The following is a 20,846-nucleotide window of genomic DNA, read 5'->3' as shown; positions in this document are numbered from 1 at the left end:
AATCATTTCCCCACTATTATGCTAGTCCAAGTCACCACAGTCTCTGCTCAGATCAAGAACTCCCAACAAGGTGCACACACCCAAGGGAGTACCTAAGATGGCCCATCAGGTGCAAAAAAAAAAAATAAAAAAAATAGGGCTTCTATTTTTATGTACTGTTTTTTTTTTTAATTTTTCTTTTTATTAATTTTTAGAGAGGAGAGAGAGTGAGAAAGAGAGTGAGAGAGAGAGAGAGAGAGAGAGAGAGAGAGAGAAGGGGGAGGAAGGAGCAGGAAGCATCAACTCCCATATGTGCCTTGACCAGGCGACCTCAGCATTCCAGGTTGACGCTTTATCCACTGCGCCACCACAGGTCAGGCTTTATGTACTGTTTATACCATTCTTTAAATATTTTTTGATTTTGTGTATGTTATATAAAATAGTACCCGTTACACTCATTTGGTAGCACACTATGGCAGAAGCATGTATTATTTCCCACTACCCACTCTCTCCTTTCTCTTCAGCAAGGGAACTCCTGCGTTTTACCTGGGCACATGGCCAGCAGCTAAAAATAGCATTTCCCAGCTTCCCTCGGCTAGCCATGGCCACCAACTCAGGGTGGCCAAGGGGGTGTGAATAGAAATGATAACACACTGGGTTGATCTTTAAAGGGAACGTGCACTATCCTTTTTTTTTCTCCTCTCCCACTTGCTATGAAGCAAGCAAAGATGGAAATCCTTCTTTGCTTGACTCCAGAGAGCACAATTTTGTAGTCATAAATATTTCAGTCTGTACTTCCAAAAGACAGAGATTATTTGTAAAACATAACCATGCCATTATCATACCTAAAAAACAAATTAACATATTCAAATATTCGGTCAGTGTTTAAATTTCTCCTATTTTTTTTCCTGTTTGAATCAAGATAAAATAAGATGTATATACAGCAATGAATATGTGGGTTTTTTTTTTATTTAATTCAGTGAGAGGAGGGGAGGCAGAGAGACAGACTCCCGCATATGCCCCAACCGGGACTCACCTGGCAAGCACACTAGGGGACGATGCTCTGCCAATCTGAGGCCCTTGCTTTGTTACAACCACAGAATTTTTTTTGCACCTGAGCAAAGGCCATGGAGCCATCCTCAGCACCTGGGGCCAACTTGCTCTAATCGAGCCATGGCTGCAGGAGGGGAGGGGAGTAGAAGAGAGAGAATGAGAGAGTGTGAAAGAGAGAGAGAGAGAGAGAAGCAAGAGGGAGAGGGGTGGAGAAGCAGATGGGCACTTCTGTGAGCCCTGAACAGGAATCGAACCTGGGACATCCACATGCTGGGCCAATGCTCTATCACTGAGCCAACCAGCCAGGGCCTAATATGTTTCTTAAATCTCTTACATTTCTAAGCTTCCCTATCACCTCTCTTTTACTTATAATTTATTAATCCCCTTATAATTTATTGATCAAAGAAACTTGATCCCTGGTCCCGTAGAACTCCTCACAATCTGTACTATCATTTAACATGGTATGGTTTTCACTAGCTGATTTCTGTGAATCAGTCCAAATTTTTCACTTGATTTATTTTGAGACATAATCAGAATTGTATCATGGAAAAAAATTTCAGAATTTTAGGACCTACATTTTAACTGTCTCCAGTACTTAAGTGACCTTGGCGAAGTCACCCCACTTTTTGAAGTGGTCTCCTCATTCTTAAAAAAAGTAAATAAGAACTCCTGTCCTGCCAGTCTAGAACAGATAGTAGTGAGGAATAAATGAAACAATATTTGGAAAGGTTTGCTAAAGAGTAGCAGGCAAGTCAATCTGAGCTACTTGTGTTTCAATGATAAAGCACTGGAAAGTCTGCATAAAAAATTAATGCTTGAACAAGCAAGATCCAGTATTTAAATATTACACCTTCTTGGATTTACCTCTGTTATGATGCCTGCAACTCCATAGAGAAGTATTTTAAATCATCATGGGGAAAAAAAGAGAGAGACCTTGGTCTTTTATTGTTGAAAAGAACCATTTAGATCATTAAGTTCAGGCACAGATTTGCAGAGAAGAAAACATTTGGTTACTGGAGACGAAAAACAGGACCCCAGACACATGTATCTCATGTCACACTACTCTGGACTTAAAGACACACTTACCTCATTTGCCACACTACTCTGCATTTAAAGGACCTAGGAACTATTTAACAATGTCTCTCAAACTTTCAAATTCTACAGTGTAATGTGAATAATCATTTTGGAGGAAAAGTTTTTAAAAGATGAATTACAATTATTTAATAACAAACAGGGTTTGTTTGCAAATTCATAACTTTTATTTTACATTAGTGAGAGGGAGGTTATGGTGACGCTCTTTTCTTCAAGGTATCTACAGGGAAGAGCATGTTACATGAGCCTTCAATTCTAATGGCAAAGATTAAATGAAAACCATGCAAGGACAGGATGCCTGCAAATCTCTTAAACCTGTCCAGGAGGTGGCACAGTGGATAGAGCATTGACCTGGGACACTGAGGACCCAGGTTCAAAATCCCGAGGTCACTGGCTTGAGCACCAGCTCATCCGGCTTGTGTGCAGGGTCACTGGCTTGAGCGTGGGATCATAGACATGACCCCATGGTTGCTGGCTTGAGCCCAAGGTCGCTGGTTTAAGCAAGGTGAGTGACACCTCTGTGGGTTTGGTCTTTTCTCTTTCTTTAAGGAACAAATCCATCAGTTACAAACTGGCAGGCACTTTGTACTTTTTCTTCCAATATTCGTTTTACCCCAGAAGTCAATACTGCTCTGTCTAAAAATAAAACCATAACTTTAAATGTCATTATCTGAATTTTCAAATATTAGTATGATACACTGGAAATGTAAAGAGAATGGTTCACTCATCAAATTAAATTCAAGTTTTTTATATTCATTATATTTTACTAATTGTCTTTTTCTGTTTCAGTTATTTGTTCAGAAAAAAAAAAATCATTCACAGAATCATCCCATCCCAGCCTCAAAAAACTCATATTCTCCATTTGCCATGGAAATCCTGTTTACTTATACAATTATGATATTATTCTAAATTATAATACTATAGTTCACCTTTTCTTTTGTTTTAATGAACCACTTTAAAAATCACTAATCCTTATGAAACATCAGCAAATGAACTCAAAAAAATAATCCCTTTTACAGTTAAAAATAAAATACCTAGGAATAAACATAATAAAGAATATAAAGGACCTATATAATGAAAATTACAAAGCATTGTTAAGGGAAATCGAAAAAGATACAATAAAATGGAAAAATATTCCTTGTTCTTGGATTGGAAGAATAAATATAGTCAAAATGACCGTATTACCCAAAGCAATATACAAATTTAATGCAATTTCATAAAAATTCCAATGTCATTTTTTAAAGAAATGGAACAAAAAATCATCAGGTTTATATGGAACTATAAAAAAACCCGAATAGCCAAAGTAATCCTAAGGGAAAAGAATGAAGCTGGGGGCATTACAATACCTGACTTCAAATTATACTGTATTATAGAGCCACAATAATCAAAACAGCATGGTATTGGCAGAAAAATAGACACTCAGACCAATGGAACAGAATAGAAAGCCCAGAAATAAAACCACATATATATGGTCAAATAATCTTTGATAAAGGGGCCAACAACACACAATGGAGAAAAGAAAGCCTCTTCAACAAATGGTGCTGGGAAAACTGGAAAGCCACATGCAAAAGAATGAAACTGGACTAGTTTGTCCCTTTGTACCAAAATTAATTAAAAATGGATCAAAGACATAAATATAAGACCTAAAACAATGAATTACATAGAAGAAAACATGGGTACTAAACTCATGGACCTTGGCCATAAAGAACATTTTATGAATTTGACTCCAAAGGCAAGGGAAGTGAAGGCAAAGATAAATGAATGGGACCACATCAGACTAAGAAGTTTTTGCTCAGCAAGAGAAACTGACAACAAAACAGACAGCCAACTAAATGGGAAATGATATTTTCAAAGAACAGCTCAGATAAGGGCCTAATATCCAAAATATACAAAGAACTCACAAAATTCAACAATAAACAAGCAAATAATCCAATAAAAAAATGGGAAGAGGACATGAACAGACACTTCTCCCAGGAAGAAATACAAATGGCCAACAGATATATGAAAAGATGCTCATCTTCACTAGCTATTAGAGAAATGCAAATCTAAACTACAATGAGATACCACCTCACACCCGTTAGATTAGCTATTATCAACAAGACAGGTAACAACAAGTGTTGGCGAGGCTGTGGAGAAAAAGGAACCCTCATTCACTGTTGGTGGGACTGTAAAGTAGTACAACCATTATGGAAGAAAGTATGGTGGTTCCTCAAAAAATTAAGAATAGAACTACCATATGACCCAGCAATCCCTCTACTGGGTATATACCCCCCAAACTCGAAAACATTGATACATAAAGACACATGCAGCTCCATGTTCATCTCAGCATTGTTCACGGTGGCCAAGACATGGAAACAACCAAAAAGCCCTTCAGTAGAAGACTGGATAAAGAAGATGTGGTACATATATACTATGGAATACTACTCAGCCATAAGAAATGATGACATCGGATCATTTACGACAACATGGATAGACCTTGATAACATTATACTGAGTGAAATAAGTAAATCAGAAAAAGTAAAAACTGTATGATTCCATACATAGGTGGGACACAAAACTGAGACTCAGGGACATGGATAGGAGTGCAGTGGTTACCAGGGGGAGGGTAAGGGAGGAGAGGGAGGGGTGGGGGGAGGGGAGAGGCATAAAGAAAACCAAATAAAAGGTGACGGAGGACAATTTGACTTTGGGTGATAGGTATACAACATAATCAAATGTCAAAATGATCTGGAGATGTTTTCTCTGAATCTATGTACTGTAATTGATCAATATCATCCCGTTAAAATTAATTGTCTAAATAAAATTTTAAAAATATCACTGATCTTTTTGCTTGTAATCTGAAGATATAATGTAAAAAATATTTGCCAATTACAAATGTACTTAAGACTTAAAAAATATAAAAAGACCAAAGGTAATTTGATCCTAGGGTCTCCAGCTTGATCCTGAGGGCACTTGGTTCAAGCCCCAGTCAGGGCACATATGAGAAGCAATGATGGATGCACAACTAAGTGGAACAACAAGTTGGAGCTTCTCTCTCTCTGATTCTCCTTTCCCACCCACCCCCTCAAATCAATGAGGAAAACAAAAGACCATAGGTGAGACAGCTTATCATGAAATTAAGTGGGTGTTAGCCTAGAAGACCAGTGGTCAGCAAACCGTGGCTCGCAAGTCACATGCGGCTCTTTGGCCAGCTTAGGAGTACCTTAATTAATAACAATGTACCTACCTATATAGTTTAAGTTTAAAAAACTTGGCTCTCAAAAGAAATTTCAATTGTTGTATTGTTGACATTTGGCTCTGCTGACTAATGAGTTTGCCGACCACTGGCCTAGACCAGTAACTTTTCAACCTTTTTCATTTCCCAGCACACATAAATTACTAAAATCCTGCAGCACACCAAAAATTATATTACATGTCTTTTGCTGATCTAACAACAACAAAAAATAGGTATAATTTTGATTCATCCACATTGAATGGCTGTTGTTAGCTGCTGTCATTTTTTTATTTGACAATCAAGGAAAAGAGGTTAGGCCCCTGACTAATTAGTCATATATCACATGTTTTAAAAATTCTGTGGCACACCTGGACAAATGTATCAAATACTTAGTCTTGTAGCACATGTGAGACCATAATGGTTATTAAGAATATATGGCCTGCCCTGGCCGGTTGGCTCAGCGGTAGAGCGTCGGCCTAGCGTGCAGAGGACCCGGGTTCGATTCCCGGCCAGGGCACATAGGAGAAGCGCCCATTTGCTTCTCCACCCCTCTGCCGCACCTTCCTCTCTGTCTCTCTCTTCCCCTCCCGCAGCCAAGGCTCCATTGGAGCAAAGATGGCCTGGGCGCTGGGGATGGTTCTGTGGCCTCTGCCTCAGGCGCTAGAGTGGCTCTGGTCGCAACATGGCGACGCCCAGGATGGGCAGAGCATCGCCCCATGGTGGGTGTGCCGGGTGGATCCCGGTCGGGCGCATGCGGGAGTCTGTCTGACTGTCTCTCCCTGTTTCCAGCTTCAGAAAAATGCAAAAAAAGAAAAAAAAAAGAATATATGGCCTGAACAGTTGTGGTGCTGCGGATAAAGGCTGGGGTTGCTGGTTCGAAGCCCCAAGGTTGCGGGCTCTCAGAACTGCTCAATAGTCACTGGCTTGAGTGAAGGTTATCATCCACATGATCCCAAAGTTTGCCAGCTTGAGATCAAAGGTCACTGGCTTAAACAAGAGGACACTGACTCAGCCCTAGTCAAGGCACATACAAGAAGCAATGAATGTACAACTAAAGTGAAAGCAATTATGAGTTGATGCTTCTCAACCTCTCCCTGCCTGTCTCTCTCTCACACCACATTGTAAATAGTCAAGAGCAGGGGCTCTAGAGACAGATGGCCTGATTCCATTTTTTCTTTTTCTTATTTTTTCCCAACTAAGAGGAGGGGAGATTGACAGACTCTTATATACGCCCCAACCAGGATCCACCCAGCAACCCCCATCTGGGGCTGATGCCCTGCCCATCTGGGGTCATGCTCTTCCACTCACTAGCTGCTGACCTTGGGAAGGCAACTTAAAGTCCCTATGTCTTGGTTCCTCCCCATAAATTTTTTTTTTTTTTGTATTTTCCTGAAGCTAGAAAGGGGGAGAGACAGTCAGACAGACTCCCGCATGCGCCCGACCGGGATCCACCCGGCACGCCCACCAGGGGCGACGTTCTGCCCACCAGGGGGCGATGCTCTGCCCCTCTGGGGCGTCACTCTGCTGCGACCAGAGCCACTCTAGCACCTGGGGCAGCGGCCAAGGAGCCATCCCCAGCGCCCGGGCCATCTTTGCTCCAATGGAGCTTCGGCTGCGGGAGGGGAAGAGAGAGACAGAGAGGAGGGGGGGGGGGTTGGAGAAGCAGATGGGCGCTTCTCCTGTGTGCCCTGGCTGGGAATCAAACCCGGGTCCCCGCACGCCAGGCCGACGCTCTACCGCTGGGCCAACCAGCCAGGGCCCCTCCCCATAAAATATTTACTAGTACCCAATTCATTGGGTTGTATGAGGACTGAATTAATGAACACATGTATTAGAATGGTGTTTGACACAGAAAGTGCTAAAAATGTTAGCGTTGTACCTCTAATAGGGTATCTATGAAAATTATAACTCATTCCATATTTCAAATTTGTAAAATGTATGTTAGTCACTTCATCTGCAGTTTAAAACCCACAAACCAGCACTGGTCCATGAACTTCATTAATGCCATAGAACACTGAGCTATTTACTCACCATGTGGGACACAGGTTGACATATATATTGATGATGTCATGTTGGATATTGAATTTACAGCAAAGCACCGTACTTCCTGTGAGAGGTCAGCATCCTTATCACAAAACAATACATTCTCTTTGACGGTAGCAGAGACTTCAGGGTCTGAGATTTTTCTACACTGTGATGTAGGGTAATGCCATGAGTAACTTAACTTATTTCGATGTCTGCTGTAACTTTCCGAGACCTCACAAGTGACTAGGATGCTTTCATTAGTCAATGTACAACGTACTTCTGGAGATGGAAGAGGGTCTGGGGAAAAAAAACATAATATTTAGTAAAAAAGAGTAATACTTACTTATCATCTATAAATTTATGAAGCGCTCCCAACTTTCTTATGAGTTTGAAGAGACGAGCAGGCCACTGAGTCTGATCTACCTGCTCAAACTCAGAATACACACACGTCCCAAATCCCTTATCCTTAACTCTGAAAGCCCAAAGATCTTAAGACAAGACAGTAGAAAGCATTTAGCTTCAAACCTTCACCTGAATTGACATAAGGATTTACAGTTTTTATTTTTCTCTCTTACTTCAAATATTCATCACGTTTTACTAAAAACTAAGTCTTCTGCTTGAGTACAGGGTACTCCCCATAACTAAGTGGGGTGTTCTTATTCAGAGAGGAAACAGAGACAGAGAGAGAGTGGCAGAGACAGAGAAAGGGACAGATAGGGACAGACAGATAGGAAGGGAGAGAGATAAGAAGCATCAATTCTTTGTTGCGGCACCTTAGTTGTTCATTGATTGCTCTCTCATATGTGCCTTGACTGGGGTGCTACAGCAGACCGAGTGACCTCTTGCTCGAGCCAGCAACCCTGGACTCAAGCTGGTGAGCCTTGCTCAAACCAGATGAGCCTGTGCTCAAGCTGGCAACCTCGGGGCTTAGATCCTGAGTCCTCCACATCCCAGTCCGATGCTCTATTCACTGCAACACCACCTGGTCAGACCCTATTATGTTTCTAAAATATAAAAAATGTGCAATTCCAAAAGCCATCTGACTCAAAGGGTTCTGCAAAAGGTACAGGGGGCAGGCCCCACTGATAGGCAGAGTAGGGTGTATACCCGACAGAGACCTCACGCCCAGATTTCCTGTCGGAGCGCCTCCTGCTGGACCTGCATGCCACAGGCTTGGATTCTCACATGTCACATTGCACCATCATTGCTCTCTAAAATCACAATGCTAACTTGTCCCACTAGCTGTGTATTTAATTCATACACCTTCTTGCATCTCTACTTTCTTCCCAAAACTAATCACAAGAGATTTCAGAAGACATGTAAATATAAGGTCTACCAGAAAGTTCTGTCCATTTCTATCACAACAAGTTTCGACACGTAAGCACATGCTTATTTGGCACATGTGTGCCTCTCTATTTTTATCACTTAATGTATACATACTGACATAGCAAATTAACTAAAAAAAAGTTGATTCACGTTAGTCTTATGTGTGAAGCGATAGTGTACCCATGACTACTGATAAAGTTCATTTATGCCACTGTAATTTTTATGAATTTCAACAAGGAAGAAATGCTACAGAAGCATGTCTGTTGCATCCACCATATTCCCCGGACTTAGCACCCTCCGACTATCACTTATTTTTGTCCTTACAAAATTTTTTGAAGGGCAAAAAATTCAAAAATGAAGAAGATATCAAACAAGCACTGGTTCAATTTTTCGCATCAAAAGATAAAACATTTTTCAAAAATGGGATATACAAATTGCCCTCATGCTGGCAAGAAATCATTAATAATAATGGCAATTATATTATTTAATAAAGTTTATTGATGGTAAGAAAAACTTGTATTTTGTTTTATTCCAAAAATGGACAGAACTTTCCGGTAGACCTTATATATATGGAATATGCACAAAAAAAAAAAAAAAAAAAAAAAAGTCGTGGTAGCATTTGGATAATAAGATTCCAATACATTATAAACACCTCCTAAAAAGTGAGTTAAACAGTAAAGCTCATCAAGATTATGGGATAATATGCTGTCACTTAAAATCATATTTTCTAAGACAAAGAAACACTTAAGCTCCAAATAGTAATCTAAACATAGAAGTGTTCAACTCACCTATCCCCTCATCTCCTCCTGGCCTTTGTCTCTCTCAGACACCCAGCTTGTTCACTCTGTTAGAGACCCAAGTCATTTGTGACCTCCCTTCCTGTTTAGAACTTCCTCAGTTTTCAGGTTTAATCTAGCTCACATAACTTGCTATATGTTGCCATAGTTTTTCTTTAGTTAAAGGACATTTTGATCTTTTTTCAGTACTAGAAATGTTTCTCCAGATTTAATCTGAGGCAGCAGACTACCATCCTTCCAAAGGATAAAGAGAAGCTCTGGATGACTCAAAAATAGTAAGCCGGAGCCCTCATCCCTCCGCCTCCTCGGGCCATCCTGCCCTCCACACCCCACAGCAGCTCCCGGGGCCCTTGAGAGGAGCCCCAGAGGCCCCCAGAACAGCTCAGGGGTGGAAACGACTGTTCTAGGTACCGTGTGTACTGATGCCCGCCTCTGCTACAGGCTGGGCACTTTGCAGGGGCAGGAAGCCGAGCTTCCTACTTCCTTAGGAACATTCTATAGAAGTGTTTCTCCAACATCAATGGGCATCAGAATCACCCGGGGAAGGGGCTGTTGAAAACACAGATTCCTGGGCCCCACCATTCCAGGTGATTCTGTCGTGGGCACTCCGTGTGTTCTGTTACAAACCCTGGTTTACTGATCTGGTTCAGTCATGTCCACTCTATCATCACTTTTCAACCTAAACAGAGGTACGTCATGAGCCCCCTCAGACTATGAATCTTTGGAAAGCAAAGACTGGGTATTAGTCACCTCTTAACCACAGCACTTGACATAATACAAGCTTCTAAATAAGGAGGGCAGATTTTGGACAGCTGGAGGGGTAGATGGGTACATGGATGATTCAGAGATAGTGCTCAAATTATTCTCTCCACTCTATACAAAAGCAATTCTTGAAAAGCTCACCTGCAAAATGCAATGGTACCTTGGGTTTCGTGGCTACGAACACGGACTACCTTGGGTTCATATCCCACTCTACGACAGAGAGCCTCTTGACCTTGGGCAAGTTTCTTAATCCTCTGTGCCCAGGTTTGCTATCCCGTATATTAAGGAAGGTAATAGTATCCATACTACATGACTGTAATGAAGTTGAAACCAGTTGATACTGATTCAGACATGAATTGCATTGTAATTATTATTACAGTATCTGACACAGTGTAATCACTTGACAAAGGCTGCCTGTAGTGGAGCTCAAGGCCAGCAAGGCCCTTCAGGAGGGCGTGTGAGCCAGTAAGAGTCGCTAACCAGGAGTTGGGAGCTTTGAGTGTTAGCCCCGGCTTGCTGTGTGACCTTGAACCATAGCTCTCGTAGAGGCTGCAAGGCTTTAAAGAAATCATCCAGCCCTGGCACCTGTTCTAAAAATGGAGAAACCCATTGCTAAGTCTGTCTCACTTCATCTATGAAAGGGAATAGCATGCTTTCTAAGGTCATTGTAAAGGTCAAGTGGAACACGAAAATGCAGTAAGGGGAGACATGGGGAAGTGCTAGTATTACCTTCCACATTGTGGGAGTCCACTCAGCTGGACTGACGCCCTTCTTGGAGGTTGCATGGTACTGCCATTGTCACATACCAAACCTGGAAGAGCCAAGCCTAGCTGCTTGCCAAAAAGTATGCAAAACCTTTCTGCAGCCCCCAGCTCAGACCTTCTGCACCGCAGATCTGTCCACCTCTGACGTTTCATATGTTCTGGCTGCCACGGGACTAACCACAGCTATGACTAGCAAAGATCAGTACAACTCTCCCTCTCAAGCAGCATTATACAGACAAGAAATGTGCCTAGTTCATCCCCTAAGGTAACTTAGTCACTTTATAAATTAATTAATTCAGTTCACCACCCTGTAAGAAACGGGAACTTCTTATACGTATCAGATGGTATTTTTGTATTTCCACTAACACCAGTCTGGACCATTTAAGGATAGAACAGTTAATTCTGCCTACATGAACATTACCAAAGCAATAAAGGTTGTAAGGGGATGCGAAAGAACTAATAAACATTATTAGTGGAAATTTTAAGGGGACTTTGAGGGAAAAGGGAAAGCCAGATAGCGACTTACACACAGAAGGAAACGGGGCCAGGAAACCCCCTTCTAAAATACCCTCTCTCTGAAAGTTTTCCGTTAGTTCTGGTGTCTCCGGAAGAATACAAACTCATTTAAGTATAACTAAACACACCCTCAAAAAAGTATAACTTCCTCATTTCTAAAAGAAAAAGTATGACCAATCGTTTCGTCAATCAAATCTGAAACCTTGAGTCATTTTACATCTTTTTATAATGAAATCTAAGTATCGTTGACTCTTTCTTAGCATATATTATGAGTCTTTCCTTTCCAAATGTCCACTACCCACACCTCTGTCTACCTGAATGATGACAGTAGCTTCTCACCTGGTGTCTCTTCTCCCTAATCCACCATAAATACCTACCCATCTGATTAATCTTCCAAAAATATATTTCATCAAGTCACAGTATTGGATACAGTGGCTCCTCACTGCCATAGGCTAAAATCCAGATTCTCCAACCAGGACTTGAAGGCCCACATTTAACATGGCCAGTATCACTGCCTCCTGGTGGAACTCACCTCCCTGTACTCCACTCCTCCACAGGCCTTTGCTAAGCTTCCTACAGGCTATCAGAGCACAGCCGAGGGAGTGAGCCTCAAATAGACGAGGAGAGACAGCTGACACTGAGGTGACAGAGGGTTTGTATTGCTAGCAATGACAAGGTCTAGGTTATATCCATGGGTGCCGTAACTAGAGGCAGGAATGGATCATTACAGAAGACAGCAAGGGACATAAAGAAGAACTTTTACTTGAATATTATTATCACCAAGATTTATGACAGCAGGAACATCAGAAACAGTGAAAATGAAGCAAGCACTAAAATGATCAAGCAAAATTGGGGTGATGTTCATTGCAGCATTATGTACAATAGCCAAGACATGGGAGCAACCTAAGTGTCCAATGATGGAAGAATGAATAAAAAAGTTGTGGTGCATACAATATAATGGAATATTACTCAGCCATGAAAAATAAGGAAGTCTTGGGTACATGAAATACTGGGGGATCAGTTGGTAAAGTACATGATTGTCTATCCACTATGCTATGCACCTGAAACTAACACAAAATAATATTGAATATAAACTGTAATTGAAAAATAAAACTTTAAAACATAAAAAATAAAAAGGGGGCCCTGGCCGGTTGGCTCAGTGGTAGAGCGTCGGCCTGGCATTCGGGGGTCCCGGGTTTGATTCCCAGCCGGGGCACACAGGGAAAGCGCCCATCTGCTTCTCCACCCCTCCCCCTCTCCTCCCTCTCTGTCTCTCTCTTCCCCTCCCGCAGCGAGGTTCCATTGGAGCAAGGATGGCCCGGGCACTGGGGATGGCTCCTTGGCCTCTGCCCCAGGCGCTGGAGTGGCTCTGGTCGCGATGGAGTGATGCCCCAGAGGGGCAGAGCATCACCCCCTGGTGGGCAGAGCGTCGCCCCCTGGTGGGTGTGCCAAGTGGATCCCGGTCGGGCGCATGCGGGAGTCTGTCTGACTGTCTCTCCGTTTCCAGCTTCAGAAAAATGCAAAAAAAAAATAAAAAATAAAAAATAAATAAATAAAAAGGGGGAAATCTTACCATTTGCAATAACACTGGTAGACCATGAAGGCACTATGTTAAGTGAAATAAGTCAGATAGGGAAAGACAAGTACTGTCCTGTATGATCTCACTGACCTGTTAATCTAAAAAAAGAACCAGCAAACTCACAGAGATAGGAAAGATCAGAGGTGAGGGGTAGGGGGATCGAGAATTGGAGGAAAGTGGTCAAAAGGTACAAACTTTGGTACAATGTGGTGGTGACCGTTAACACTGCTGCAGAACACACAGGAAAGTTGCTAAGAGTTCTCAAAGCAAGAATAAAACTTTTTATCCTGTTTTTTTTCTTCTTTCTTTTCTCCTTATTGTCTCCGTATGAGAAGATGAGTGTTAGCTGAACCTAGCGTAATTGTGTTACAACATGTGTACATCAAATCATCAAGCTATACGTCTGAAACTTACACTGTACAGTGATGTACATCAGTTAATCCTCAATAAAACTGAATGAAACTAGCACTGGACACACCCAGGCACCTACGGATGACTGCAACAAGGAATGACCCTTGGTGATGAGGGAGGGAGAACAACCCAGAAGCACCTATGGGAAGCACGGGACCCTGGGACATATACCCAGCTCTAGTTTAAAGTGACACAGGAAATAAAAAATCCAGAGCAGGCTGCAGGAGGAAACACACTGACTTAGAGGGCACCACCATCTATCAGTGGAGCTCAGAGTTCTGAGTGAACTGCTGCCATGACACCCTTTTCCAGAACATTCTAGCAGACAAGGGAGGTACCTCCACCCAGCTGGTGCTGCTCTCCCCACCTCAGTCACACCCCCTCATCACCCAGAGGACAATGGGAGAACTGAAAGTGGCTCTCTATCCCAGAAAAGAGGAAAGCCCTGACAACATGTGATAAACTGTTTTATTTCTCATAAGACATTAATTTGTATGAGTCTGTAAAAAGTTGGAAACTTGTCATTTTAAACAAACCAAGTTATGGAATACTCACCAAGGACTATCAGATTAAATTTCATGACATTCGCAAGGTTTGGAGATTCAATTTCATATTCACCTTCATCCGACAATGTTAAATTAGAGATGTGGAGGTCACCTGTCGTAGTGCTTAAATTAACCCTGTCTATAAAAGGTGGGTACACCTGGACATCGTGGCCTGATTCCCATTCTGTGACTTTATGCTTTTCTTTTTTCCATATCATTTCTGAAAAGGGAACAGCGCTTGATGGAGACAAAGTAACAGTCCCTTGCACAGTTCCGAATAGTGACGAGGCCCTACAGTTGATGTGACCTAGGAGGGAAAACAATGGGTTAGTAAAAACAATGACTGTTGAAAACAGAAAGCCATCTTCCAAGATGCTCTTTGAGGAAAAGAGTTAAATTCATTGGTGGAACTTATTCATCAGCTACTTTGTGTGCTAAACTGGTAAGCTGTGGCAGACAGTACAGGAAGTAGAAGGTGCGTAACCATGTGGCATGCACTCTTTAATGGGGGCCCACATAAACCCAGGAAGTGGAGTTGACACTGGTGGGGCACCAACCACGTGCCAGGCGCGGTGGGCAATGCGGGGAGTGTGGCAGCAAACATGGTGGGCATCATCCCAGGCCCTCAAGGGTCTCACTTCATGGAGAAGACCCTGAGAAGGCAAGGACAGACACGTAGGCAGGGGCCTTCCCCAGGAAGTCATGCTGAATGTGACACAGAAGGACAGATCAACGATGGGTGAGAGGAGTTAGCCAGCCAGGGGCAGGATAAGAAGCGGGAGGGGCGGAGGGCGCAGATAGAGGAAGCAGCGCCTTCAAGGGCAGGTCCTGAATCAAGGAGTTTGGTCCATTTGAGGGGAAAAACAAACAGTTCCAAATGGCTGAAATAAAGAGAGCAAGGGGGTGACAGGTAGAGAAGGAGGCTGCAGAGGCAGGCAGCGGCCAGGTCAGGGTGCATGAGGGAGTCTGGAGGGTGCCAGATAAGATGTGCTAAGGGTTTGGGATTTATCCCAATGGCAAGGGACAGCCACAGACAGGTTTTAAACAAAAGATGAGCGTGACATAATTTAAGTGTCCACAGGCTGACCATACACCGAGTGGACAGTGGTTGATGGATGCAAGCAGGGAGGCAAAAGAAGCAGAAGAGAGGCCGTGCGGCAGCAGGAGAGTGGCAGAAGCCAGGCCAAACCAGGGACACATCAGACTCAAGACCAGTTTGAGAGAAAAGTCATAGGAGCCAGTGACTGATGTGGAGACAAGGCAGAGGGAGGAGTTAATGGTGAGGTCAGGCAGGCCTCTATTCTTGGCTGACATGGGAGCTATTGAGATAAAAAACAATGACGGGAAGCAAGTCAGGGATGTGATGAAGATTAAGGATGCGAGGACCACATGCAGTGGCGTGCTGGAGCTGATTCCAACCTTCTGTCACAGCCAGTGGTTAGCGTCTCTGATCGACTCCCGGCAGATCACATTGGTGGGAGTATGTCAGCCAAACACTGGGGAAGGATACGAACGGCAGTCTTGGAGCCCTGCACGCCAACCCAGTCACTAAACATTTACTGCCGCCACTAAGACTGGGAGAGTCTTGATGACCCAAATGGGTTATTCATCTGGCTCCAGATTTGACTTTTTTTTTCGTTTTGAGAGAGAGACAGACAGACCAGAAGGAAGAGAGATGAGAAGCATCAACTTGTAGTTGTATCACTTTAGTTGTTCATTGATTGCTTCTCATATGTGCCTTGACCAGAGGGCTCCAACCAAGCCAGTGACCCCTTGCTCAAGCCAGCGACCTTGGGCTTCAAGCCAGAGACCTTTGGGTTCAAGCCAGCGACCTCTGGGCTCAAGCCAGTGACCACTGAACCATGCTGATGATCCCATACTCAAGCTAGTGACCTTGGGGTTTCAAATCTGGGATCAGATCGATGCACTCTCCACTCGCCACCACCCGTCAGGCCAGATTTGACTTTCTTGTTAAGACAGAAGAACAACTTTTAAGGGAAAGACATTAAACTAAAACTTGAGCCTGACTTGTGGTGGCCCAGTGGATAAAGCATCGACCTGGAACGCTGAGGTCGCTGGTTTGAAACCCTGGGCTTGCCCGGTCAAAGCACATATGAGAAGCAACTACTACACGTTGATGCTTCCTACTCCTTGTCCCCTTCTCATCTTTCTCTCTCTCTCAAATCAATAAATAAAACCTTAAAAAAAATAAACTAAAACTTGAAGTTTTTGCTTAGTAGCAATCAGTGTAGCTACAAGAGCACAGGGAAATTGAGAACATTCACTAGACTAACTGTAGGCAAGTATGTCCAGTAATTTCAAATAAGCAAATATCCCCCATTTGTCTATCTGCAAGGATTTTTTGAACCCAACCTTAATTTAGGGAGACTACCTTCAAAAACACACCAGCATCCCCCTCTTGCTTTGCTGATTAGGCACTATCTCTCTCCAACTCAACAGCAGTCCATGGGAAGGCAAGTAGAAGCAGGATTCAAAGGGGAGTCTATCTACTCACCATAGTGGAGACTTAAAATGTCTTGTGAAGGAATGAATGAGTGAATGAGTGAATGAGTGAGTAGGCGGTAGTGGATGAGAAGATGTATGGCTGAACTCCCACACCTCTGGCAGCAGGAGGATGGCTTCTGTTTTTCCCCGGGAAAAGGAATGTTCCCTGAACAGTGAACAGGAAACAGGAAGAAGCCAGGAATGGTGTGGAGAGAAGCAGGGGGAACAGAAGGGAGACTTCCACATTAGGAGATAGGCCCTGAGAGGAACACCAACTGCTCAGTGTCACTCAGCAAGCTTACGGCAGCAGGGGGACCAAGACAGATTTCCTGACTCCCTGTGTGGCTCCCCTTGTGCAACAGCACGGTCGCATCATTCATTCACTCATTCAATCATTCTGGAAATATTCACTGGGCATCTTTTCCTACAGGAGGGCCAGACAGACACAATCCCTGCCCTCTCACAACTTACTTTCTGTTAGAGGGGTCAGACTTCACACAAACAATTACACAAACATCTAATTGCAACTGTGGTTGAGTGCCACACCAGCTAGCAGCATAGGGTGTCACTAAGAGCTCTGATTCGGGAGTCAACGAGGGGTCAGGGAGGGCTCCCTGAGTTCCAAAGAATGAGTAGAAGGAGGTCGGCCGAGGGGAGTTGGTGTACTGCAGGCCCATGTCCAGAGACAATAACTCTGGACAAGACCCCAAGGCTAGGGAGCAAGGCTGGAGAGCAATGACCTAAGACGAGGGATGGACATAAAGGCAGGGGCCAGTCCTTGCAGGGCCTTGGACAAATGAAATCCTGTACTTTATTTTGAAATGAGAAAGCCACCAAAAATTTTTAAACGAGCAGTGCCAAAGTAAGATTAACTCTATGTAAAGACATCAATTATACATAGATATTGTAAATACATATAATTTTACATAGATACAGAATAATCATGTATGTATTTTTCATATATATATGTAGCTTTTTTTTTTTGGTGTGGATGCCCTAGCCTATCCTCCAACTCCCATGTCAACTTCCAATTCTATAATCTACATTAAGAACTAAGAAAGTCAAGCCAAATAAAATAAAGGTGATTTGGTGGGACTTTGATACTTTTCTCCCTGCACACAAGGTCAAATAGAGACAAATGCATCACATAGAATGCACATCTATAAGAAATCTGCCATTGTTCATCTAACAAAAATGGTCTTATAGGCACACTTGTCTGCATCTTGCTTTTATCATCAATAATATCTTATAAAAGTCCCACCAAATCACCTTTATTTTATTTGGCTTGACTTTATTCTTTTTAATAGCTGTATATTATTCCAGGGTGTGAATGAACCATAAGCCTGATCACATTGGTGAACACACCATTTGTCCCTTAACTTCTTCTACTGCAGTAACACCTGCTCGTGTACTGATGGGTTTGTAGCTATGGGGGAGAGTCCCAGGAGTGTGGCTGGGTGTTGCTAAATCAAAGGGTAGATTTTTTATTTTCAGAGAAGCTGCCACACCGCTTAGAAAAAAAGTCTTTTGCAATTTACATTTCCTTGAGTAATGCCTGAATTGCCTTTTCCTTATACTTCTAACAGCACCTGGTGATTTATTTTTGCACATTTAACTACTGGACATAAAGCAGCATTTCACTGTTATTTAAATTTGCATTTTCCTGACAGCTAGACATTTAAGTATCTTTTCTATTTGTTGATTCTTTAGAGCTCCTTTTCTGAGCTATGTCTTTTTAATTATTTTTTATTTATTCATTTTAGAGAGAAGAGGGAGAGACAGAGGGAAAGAGAGAGAGGAGAGACAGAGAGAGAGAGAAGGGGGGAGGAGCTGGAAGCATCAATTCCCATATGTGCCTTGACCAGGCAAGCCCAGGGTTTTGAACCGGCGACCTCAGCATTTCCAGGTCAACGCTTTATCCACTGCACCACCACAGGTCAGGCCTGAGCAATGTCTTTTTATAGCCTTTGTCATTTTTCTCTATTAGGTCACTTGTCCTTTTTTTCATCAAAGTTGAAGAGCTCCCTGTATGTCATAAGTCTTGTTGCTCCCAGGGGGAGTGGTGGTGTCACTCCCTATAAGAGGGCACCCCAAGGAGGGCCAGGCTCAGGCTGAAGGATCATGTTTTCTGTTTCAGGCAGCGTAAGACCCCCAAACAGAGACAGACACCCAGTAGACATGAGAGTACAGATTTGAGAACTATTGCATTTGTAGTGGCTTCTACCATTTCCTTCTCACAGTAACATCTTTACTGTGGTACTTCCAGACTAACCCTAAAGTAAGTTCCTGATATGATAATTCCCAATGAAAACTAAGAATAGGAGTAAATTTTTCCTTAAAGGTCACACACCATGAATGAATGAATGAATGAATGAATGAATGAATGAATGAATGAATATGCAAACAAACAGCAGCAAAGCGAAGTAGTCAGCAGGGAGCTGTTTGCTTTGCTTATAAAAGTGAGTGTTCAGAAAAGGGACCACAGGGACACTAACTTATCAGCATCAAAATGGAAAGTGCCCAGGGTGACTCTCAAAAGCCTGCTACCACAGGCCTGCTCAGCCTCAAAATGGGAGTCATAATGCTTACCACAGAAGTTCATTCTGAGGTTTGAGTAAGGTTGACAGTCTTTACAAACTGGCTGACATGAAGTAGGCTTTCAACAGTTTTCTGCCTTTTTCTTTTTAAGGTGAGAAGAGGGGAGATAGAGAGACAGACTCCCACATATGCTCCGACCAGGATCCACCTGGCAACCCCCATCTGGGGCCAGTGCTTGAGTACAGAGCTATTCTTAACACCTGAGGCCAATGTTCAGACCAACTGAGCTATCCTTAGTGCCCAGGGCCACACTTGAACCAGTTGAGCCACTGGCTTTGGAGTGGAAGAGGGAGAGAAAAGGGAGGTGAAGGGGGTGGGGAGCAGATGGGCACTTCTCCTGTATGCCCTGACCGGGAATCAAACACAGGACATCCATCTGCTGGGACTACCCTCTATCCACTGAGCCACTGGACAAAGCTTTCTGTCTTTTTCTATCTGTAAGTATAGCTACCATCAAGGCCTCCTTGGTTGGTGACCTTGGCTGTGTGAGAATTGGGCATGAAGTAAGTTTTTGTTTAAAAGCAGAGAGACCTACTCTTAATTTAGAGCTCTCTTTCCCCCTTTTGCCAACTTCTATTATGAATCTACCTTTGTCACCCAGCTTAGTGTATCCCAAGGTTCTCTTTACCAAGCCACAGTCGCAGAGCTCCAGGGAAAAGCAACCTGGTCTCATCTCTCTAGGCAGAGGAGAACAGAAGCTCCATCTCCACACATGCTGCAGATGGCTTTTCCAGTCTACCTGAATCATTACCAGCTAGAAGCAGCGGTCATTGGGACTTGGACGTGAGCTGCAAAGTATAGAATTGTGACAACAATTCCAGTGCCATGCGGACTTTTCCTGGATGTGGACTTTTCCTGGACTCCTGCTCCTTGGGACAGCTCCTAACAGACTGAACAGGGGTTGGGTTGCATTTATCAGGGACTTGGCATGGTGTTGGGGCCAACTTGGACTTGGTGAACATGTTAAGGACACTACTCTTTTATGGATTCTTGCTGTATTGGCCAAGAGTTTGCTTAAAGGCTTTAATCACTGTAAAAAAAAAAAAAAAATAGAAGACTGGATAAAGAAGATGTGGCACATATACACTTAACAACAAAATGGTGGGATCTTGATAACATTATACGGAGTGAAATAAGTAAATCAGAAAAAAACAAGAACTGCAGGATTCCACACATTGGTGGGACATAAAAACGAGACTAAGAGATATGGACAAGAGTGTGGTGGTTATAGGGGAGGAGGGAAGGAGGAAGAGGGGGAGGGGCACAAAGAAAACTAGATAGAAGGTGACGGAGGACAATCTGACTTTGGGTGATGGGTATGCAACAGAATTGAATGACAAGATAACCTGGACATGTTTTCTTTGAATATATGTACCCTGATTTATTGATGTCACCCCATTAAAATAAAAATTTATTTATTAAAAAAACAAACAACAAAATCAATTAAAAATTTTTTTTTTTTTTTGTATTTTTCAGAAGCTGGAAACGGGGATAGACAGCCAGACAGACTCCCGCATGCGCCCGACCGGGATCCACCCGGCACGCCCACTAGGGGGCGATGCTCTGCCCCTCCGGGGCATCACTCTGTCACGACCAGAGCCACTCTAGCGCCCGGGGCAGAGGCCAAGGAGCCATCCCCAGCGCCCGGGCCATCTTTGCTCCAATGGAGCCTCGCTGTGG

The 20,846-nt window shown here is 43.1% G+C and overlaps 1 protein-coding gene across 1 annotated transcript in view; it reads right to left on the bottom strand.

The window, feature by feature from the left end:
• The window catches only part of CD58 (CD58 molecule), a 66,984-nt gene that overhangs the window by 20,599 nt on the left and 25,539 nt on the right, over positions 1-20,846 (bottom strand). Inside the window, exons 2-3 of the mRNA XM_066268196.1 lie at positions 14,074-14,370; positions 7,370-7,660 (exon numbers count right to left, since the gene is read on the bottom strand). Of these exons, the coding sequence (XP_066124293.1) occupies positions 7,370-7,660; positions 14,074-14,370 (588 nt within the window). The remainder of the gene's footprint in view (positions 1-7,369; positions 7,661-14,073; positions 14,371-20,846) is intronic.

This window comes from Saccopteryx bilineata, chromosome 3 (assembly GCF_036850765.1).
Source record: "Saccopteryx bilineata isolate mSacBil1 chromosome 3, mSacBil1_pri_phased_curated, whole genome shotgun sequence".
Taxonomy (NCBI): Eukaryota; Metazoa; Chordata; class Mammalia; order Chiroptera; family Emballonuridae; genus Saccopteryx; species Saccopteryx bilineata.
The sequence above is the reverse complement of the archived record's forward strand: the minus strand, read 5'-3'. Positions and strand labels throughout refer to the sequence as shown.